Source organism: Caretta caretta, chromosome 7, assembly GCF_965140235.1.
Source record: "Caretta caretta isolate rCarCar2 chromosome 7, rCarCar1.hap1, whole genome shotgun sequence".
NCBI classification, from domain to species: Eukaryota; Metazoa; Chordata; order Testudines; family Cheloniidae; genus Caretta; species Caretta caretta.
The window spans coordinates 916,147-922,911 of NC_134212.1; the positions used below are offsets into that span (position 1 = coordinate 916,147).

Below are 6,765 nucleotides of genomic sequence, written 5' to 3' on the forward strand. Positions count from 1 at the left end.
GAGACCACGCCCCCGGCTCCACCCCTGGGCAGAGACCCCGCCCCCGGCTCCTCGCCCAGGCAGAGACCGCCCCCGACTCCCCCCCCCGGGCAGAGACCACGCCCCCGGCTCCGCCCCCGGGCAGAGACCACGCCCCCGGCTCCTCGCCCGGGCAGGGCCCACGCCCCCGGCTCCGCCCCCGGGCAGAGACCACGCCCCCGGCTCCTCCCCCGGGCAGAGACCACGCCCCCGGCTCCGCCCCTGTCGCGCCCTGGGCACGAGGCACAATCCTACATCCGGGCCTCCCGTGGTGGAGACGAGCCCGCCTCAGGGTAACCATAGAGTTGGCCTTCCGCGAGCAAGAAGGGACTGACGCACACCATAGAGAATAACGCCGAGGTGATAGAGTGTCCTGGGCACGCCGGCTCCGTCCGTGGCAGGTGGGAGAGGGGGGCTGGGGGAGCCCCAGCCATGGGCTGTGTTCGGGGGGGTGGGGGGTTGGCTGGGGGAGGGAGGGGGAGCCCCAGCCATGGGCTGTGTTCGGGGGGGTGGGGGGTTGGCTGGGGGGGGGCTGGGGGAGCCCCAGCCATGGGCTGTGTTGGGGGGGGTGGGGGGTTGGCTGGGGGAGGGGGGGGGAGCCCCAGCCATGGGCTGTGTTCGGGGGGGTGGGGGGTTGGCTGGGGGAGGGGGGGGGAGCCCCAGTCATGGGCTGTGTTTGGGGGGGTGGGGGGTTGGCTGGAGGAGGGAGGGGGAGCCCCAGCCATGGGCTGTGTTTGGGGGGGTGGGGGGTTGGCTGGCGGAGGGAGGGGGAGCCCCAGCCATGGGCTGTGTTTGGGGGGGTGGGGGGTTGGCTGGGGGAGGGGGGGGGAGCCCCAGCCATGGGCTGTGTTCGGGGGGGTGGGGGGTTGGCTGGCGGAGGGGGGGGAGCCCCAGCCATGGGCTGTGTTTGGGGGGGTGGGGGGTTGGCTGGGGGAGGGAGGGGGAGCCCCAGCCATGGGCTGTGTTCGGGGGGGTGGGGGGTTGGCTGGGGGTTGGCTGGGGGAGCCCCAGCCATGGGCTGTGTTTGGGGGGGTGGGGGGTTGGCTGGGGGAGGGGGGGGAGCCCCAGCCATGGGCTGTGTTCGGGGGGGTGGGGGGTTGGCTGGGGGAGGGGGGGGGAGCCCCAGCCATGGGCTGTGTTCGGGGGGGTGGGGGGTTGGCTGGGGGAGGGGGGGGGAGCCCCAGCCATGGGCTGTGTTCGGGGGGGTGGGGGGTTGGCTGGGGGAGGGGGGGGAGCCCCAGCCATGGGCTGTGTTTGGGGGGGTGGGGGGTTGGCTGGGGGAGGGGGGGGGAGCCCCAGCCATGGGCTGTGTTTGGGGGAGGGAGGGGGAGCCCCAGCCATGGGCTGTGTTTGGGGGGGTGGGGGGTTGGCTGGAGGAGGGGGGGGGGAGCCCCAGCCATGGGCTGTGTTTGGGGGGGTGGGGGGTTGGCTGGGGGAGGGGGGGGAGCCCCAGCCATGGGCTGTGTTTGGGGGGGTGGGGGGTTGGCTGGCGGAGGGGGGGGAGCCCCAGCCATGGGCTGTGTTTGGGGGGGTGGGGGGTTGGCTGGCGGAGGGAGGGGGAGCCCCAGCCATGGGCTGTGTTTGGGGGGGTGGGGGGTTGGCTGGGGGAGGGAGGGGGAGCCCCAGCCATGGGCTGTGTTTGGGGGGGTGGGGGGTTGGCTGGCGGAGGGGGGGGAGCCCCAGCCATGGGCTGTGTTCGGGGGGGTGGGGGGTTGGCTGGGGGAGGGAGGGGGAGCCCCAGCCATGGGCTGTGTTCGGGGGGGTGGGGGGTTGGCTGGGGGAGGGAGGGGGAGCCCCAGCCATGGGCTGTGTTCGGGGGGGTGGGGGGTTGGCTGGAGGAGCCCCAGCCATGGGCTGTGTTTGGGGGGGTGGGGGGTTGGCTGGGGGAGGGGGGGGAGCCCCAGCCATGGGCTGTGTTTGGGGGGTTGGCTGGGGGAGGGGGGGGAGCCCCAGCCATGGGCTGTGTTCGGGGGGGTGGGGGGTTGGCTGGGGGAGGGGGGGGAGCCCCAGCCATGGGCTGTGTTCGGGGGGGTGGGGGGTTGGCTGGGGGAGGGGGGGGAGCCCCAGCCATGGGCTGTGTTCGGGGGGGTGGGGGGTTGGCTGGGGGAGGGGGGGGAGCCCCAGCCATGGGCTGTGTTCGGGCGGGGGGGTTGGCTGGGGGGGGGGGAGCCCCAGCCATGGGCTGTGTTCGGGGGGGGGGGTTGGCTGGGGGAGGGAGGGGGAGCCCCAGCCATGGGCTGTGTTCGGGGGGGTGGGGGGTTGGCTGGGGGAGGGAGGGGGAGCCCCAGCCATGGGCTGTGTTCGGGGGGGTGGGGGGTTGGCTGGGGGAGGGAGGGGGAGCCCCAGCCATGGGCTGTGTTCGGGGGGGTGGGGGGTTGGCTGGGGGAGGGAGGGGGAGCCCCAGCCATGGGCTGTGTTCGGGGGGGTGGGGGGTTGGCTGGGGGAGGGGGGGAGCCCCAGCCATGGGCTGTGTTCGGGGGGGTGGGGGGTTGGCTGGGGGAGGGGGGGGAGCCCCAGCCATGGGCTGTGTTCGGGGGGGTGGGGGGTTGGCTGGGGGAGGGGGGGGGAGCCCCAGCCATGGGCTGTGTTTGGGGGGGTGGGGGGTTGGCTGGGGGAGGGGGGGGAGCCCCAGCCATGGGCTGTGTTTGGGGGAGGGAGGGGGAGCCCCAGCCATGGGCTGTGTTTGGGGGAGGGAGGGGGAGCCCCAGCCATGGGCTGTGTTCGGGGGGGTGGGGGGTTGGCTGGGGGAGGGGGGGAGCCCCAGCCATGGGCTGTGTTCGGGGGGGTGGGGGGTTGGCTGGGGGAGGGAGGGGGAGCCCCAGCCATGGGCTGTGTTCGGGGGGGTGGGGGGTTGGCTGGGGGAGGGAGGGGGAGCCCCAGCCATGGGCTGTGTACGGGGGGGTGGGGGGTTGGCTGGGGGAGGGAGGGGGAGCCCCAGCCATGGGCTGTGTACGGGGGGGTGGGGGGTTGGCTGGGGGAGGGGGGGGGAGCCCCAGCCATGGGCTGTGTTCGGGGGGGTGGGGGGTTGGCTGGGGGAGGGGGGGGGAGCCCCAGTCATGGGCTGTGTTTGGGGGGTTGGCTGGGGGAGGGGGGGGGAGCCCCAGTCATGGGCTGTGTTCGGGGGGGTGGGGGGTTGGCTGGAGGAGGGAGGGGGAGCCCCAGCCATGGGGGGTGGCTGCCTGCGGTCACAGGATCCATGTAATCTCGTGTGTTTTCACTTGTGGCGCCCAGCTGGGCCTGCCCGGGATTCCTGCCCTGTTCCCCCAGCGTGATTCGGGGCACAGAGCTCCTGTGGGTACTGGTGTCCGTACCCCAAACGGCAGCGTGCCCCTGGCTCACACCACCCATCTCTCTGGCAGGGTTTGGGGTGCCTAGCGCAATGGCCTCCCGTGCGGGCCCCCGGGCTGAGGGCACTGATGGGAGTGACTACCAGCATCGCGAGAGGGTGGCCTCCCATTACCAGATGAGGTAGGTCTGAGTGCAGGCTGGGTTGAGCCCCTTGAGTCCTTGCGCCCTATTCTGAGTCCCTGCCCAGTGAGCTGGGGGAGGGTGCGGAGCTGCCCAGCAGGGCCGAGCTGGTGTCCATGAATGGCTGGGCATTCCCTGGGCCCTGGAATACGTCTGTCCCCAGGGCACTGTGTGCTGGGATTCAAGGGGTCACTGGACCTGTCTGAGCAGCTGAAGGTCCAAGCCAGGGCAGGGTGTGTGTGTCCAGGGCAGGTCTCTTATGCTGCAGTGCAGCCTCCTCCCTGCCCAGCCCACGGGAAAGCCAGAGGTGCTGTGCACACCAGCTCTGGGTCACGAGCAGCTCCCACCAGAGTGAGCATTGTAGGCTAATGCCCTGCTCCCATGGCCATAGGTGTTCCCGCCACAAACCAGGCTGCTTGTGGCTGTGGCTGGCAGGGGGCAGAGGGCCAGAGAGCGCCCGGGCTGACCTGCAGTTTAATTCTGTTGTGCTTGTCCTGGAGCACTCTGCCCCGAGCCCCATTCAGGTGGGGAGGCCCCCCGTCTGCCAGGGGAAGTGGCTCAGTCAGGCTTCACACCCAGCAGCTGCTTCCCCCGGGACCTACTCAGAGGAATCTGCCCTTCCTGCCGGGTTCACCCTGCTCCGTAGCCTTCAGGCTAGTGCTCCAGGATCACGCACTGCTGGTGACTTCAGCTGTACCCCAGGGAGACACATGCTGCCAGGGGCTGGTTTGCAGCCTTGCTCTGTTGGGGTCCTGGGGCCCAGCTGAGGTTCAGGCAGGCTTCAGGCTCTGTCCACAGCTCTTGGCAGCCTGACTGCCACCTCTCCTGTCTGAGTCCTTCCTGCCCAGCCCCCTTAGGCAAAGCCAGGGAGCCCATCGAAGTGCCAGCCTGAGCCTGGCTTTCTCCCTCTCTGCAGTGTGGCCCTGAAGTCCGAGATAAAGAAGCTGATCTACGTGCAGGTGGCCATCTGGCTGCTGCTCCTGGCCCAGATGTGTGTGGGTCACCTGAAGCTGCTGCCCCATGACCAGGTGGCCATGCCTTACCAGTGGGAGTACCCCTATCTGCTCAGCATCATCCCCTCTCTCTTCGGCCTCATGTCCTTCCCCCGCAACAACATCAGCTACCTGGTGCTGTCCATGATCAGCACAGGCCTGTTCTCGGTGGCACCCCTCATCTACGGCAGCATGGAGATGTTCCCCATGGCGCAGCAGCTCTACCGCCACGGCAAGGCCTACCGCTTCATCTTCGGCGTCTCTGCCGTCTCCGCCATGTACCTGCTGCTGCTGGTGGCGGCACAGGTGCATGGCTGGCAGCTCTACTACAGCAAGAAGCTCCTGGACTCCTGGTTCGCCAGCACGCAGGAGAAGAAGAGGAAATGAAGAGGGGCTGGGGGCCACACACCTGTGTGACTTGGAGGGGTGGGGGGTGCCACATCCCCAGGGGGCTGGATGGCACCATGGTGGGGGTCCCCACTTTTGGGCAGCTCTGCTGGTAAACACTGAAAGCTCCCTATAGATTGGGCTGCCCTGCCAGGCAGCCAGCCGGAGTGCGCTCAGGGCCCCTCCAACCCTAGCCCTGGCTGCAGTGACTGAACATGGGCCAGAGCTGGGTAGGGGGGCAGTCCTCATGCAACCAGGGTCCCCTCACCAGAAGTCCCCAGCAGCACTCGGCTTTGGTGCCTCTGCCCGGTTGGCTGGGATGAGAGGGGCCCAGGTGTAGCACAAGGGGGGCAGCCACCAGCCCTTACTGATATCCCCATTTCATGGAGCAGAAAGGTGCCCTGACCCCAGTGCCTCTGCCCTGAAGTCTGATGACATGGCACAGCCCCAGGGCTGCAGACGCTGGTTGGCGTGGCACTGCCCACTACCACAGTGGCTTGTGCTGGGCTGATGTTTGTGTCTGAGGCCCAGTCTGCACCAGTGCCCTGCCCAGATTGCCCTGGGGGCATGCAGGTTTCTCCCTTCCCCCGCAGCCGGGTGCATTCCGTGCTCCGACAGGGAATGAACGGCTCCAGGTCACCAGCGAGCCAGTGGTCTCAGGCCAGGTGCCCCTGCCCCAGCGATGGGATGAAATAAAGAGCCGCCTTGCTGAACATGTAGCCTCCAGCACTCTGTCTTCCAGGGGGTGGGGAAAGGGCAGATGCCCCTCACTGCCCTGCATTGATTTGTGTCCCTTAGCTGCTCCCCGAGTCTGTCCTGCTGCTGGGTTCCCAGAAACCCTGGGAATGGCAGTGCCTAGACCCCTGCTGATCTTCGTTGCCAGGTGCTGGATTCCCCATTGTCTTCCCCATGCTCCACTGATAGGGGGATTGAGGCCCAAGCAGCTGGGGACACCCTCCCTCTGTCTGCTAGCCTGCCCCAGAGCACACAGCCCTCCCCCTCCCTGCAACAATGTATAGGGGAAACTGAGGCATGCAGGCTTCATACCAATGTTACAGACTTCTCCCTAAGTGGTGCTGGGGGCTGGGCTGTTTGCTGTCAAACAAGGGGCTCCCTGCCAGCTCTGTGTCTGGGGGATGCCGGGCCTCAGGCTGCCCACCCAGCAGGACCTCCAGGACAGAGCCCAGCTGCCACGTGCGCCCGGAATGGAGGTGAGCGTGTGAGGAGCAGGCTGCAGCTGCTGCACGTGCCGCCCAGCTGTGTGGGTTTCTGTGCAGGCTGCCGCAGTCTCACAGGAAGCCTGAAATAAACCAGGTCAACCGCCGTGTTCCCATTGTCCCAGCTGCCTGCTCGCACGCAGTGCCCTGGGCGGGGGCGGCAGTGGGGACACAGGGAGCTTTCTGGGGCACGGGCTGTCCTGGGCCGGCGCCCTGGGCGGGGGCAATGGGGACACAGGGAGGTTTCTGGGGCATGGGCTGTCCTGGGCCAGCGCCCTGGGCGGGGGCAATGGGGACACAGGGAGGTTTCTGGGGGATGGGCTGTCCTGGGCCGGCTGTCCTGGGCCAGCGCCCTGGGGAGGGGGCAATGGGGACACAGGGAGGTTTCTGGGAGATGGGCTGTCCTGGGCCGGCTGTCCTGGGCCAGCGCCCTGGGGAGGGGGGAAGTGGGGACACAGGGAGGTTTCTGGGGGATGAGCTGTCCGGGGCCAGCGCCCTGGGGAGGGGGCAATGGGGACACAGGGAGGTTTCTGGGGGATGAGCTGTCCTGGGCCAGCGCCCTGGGGAGGGGGCAATGGGGACACAGGGAGGTTTCTGGGGGATGGGCTGTCCTGGGCCGGCTGTCCTGGGCCAGCGCCCTGGGGAGGGGGCAATGGGGACACGGGGAGGTTTCTAGGGGATGG

The 6,765-nt window shown here is 69.3% G+C and overlaps 1 protein-coding gene across 2 annotated transcripts; it reads left to right on the forward strand.

Annotated features, from left to right (window-relative positions):
- The first annotated feature begins 277 nt into the window (after positions 1-277).
- Positions 278-5,578, forward strand: JAGN1 (jagunal vesicle mediated transporter 1). 2 transcript variants are annotated; one of them, XM_048858862.2, is made up of 3 exons: positions 278-419; positions 3,378-3,486; positions 4,403-5,578. In XM_048858862.2, the coding sequence occupies exons 2-3, from the start codon at positions 3,398-3,400 to the stop codon at positions 4,863-4,865; spliced, it is 552 nt and encodes a 183-aa protein (XP_048714819.2). In that variant the 5' UTR covers positions 278-419; positions 3,378-3,397; the 3' UTR covers positions 4,866-5,578. The 2 variants fall into 2 exon arrangements, with proteins under 2 accessions (XP_048714819.2, XP_074986260.1); XM_075130159.1 differs by having other exon boundaries at positions 291-415.
- The last annotated feature ends 1,187 nt before the right edge of the window (positions 5,579-6,765 follow it).

Excerpts from the sequence above, each read along its gene's own strand:
- JAGN1 (XM_048858862.2), top strand. The coding sequence starts at position 3,398 with ATGGCCTCCCGTGCGGGCCCCCGGGCTGAGGGCACTGATGGGAGTGAC. Across the intron at positions 3,487-4,402 it reads GCCTCCCATTACCAGATGAG|TGTGGCCCTGAAGTCCGAGA; the intron begins GTAGGTCTGAGT and ends CCCTCTCTGCAG.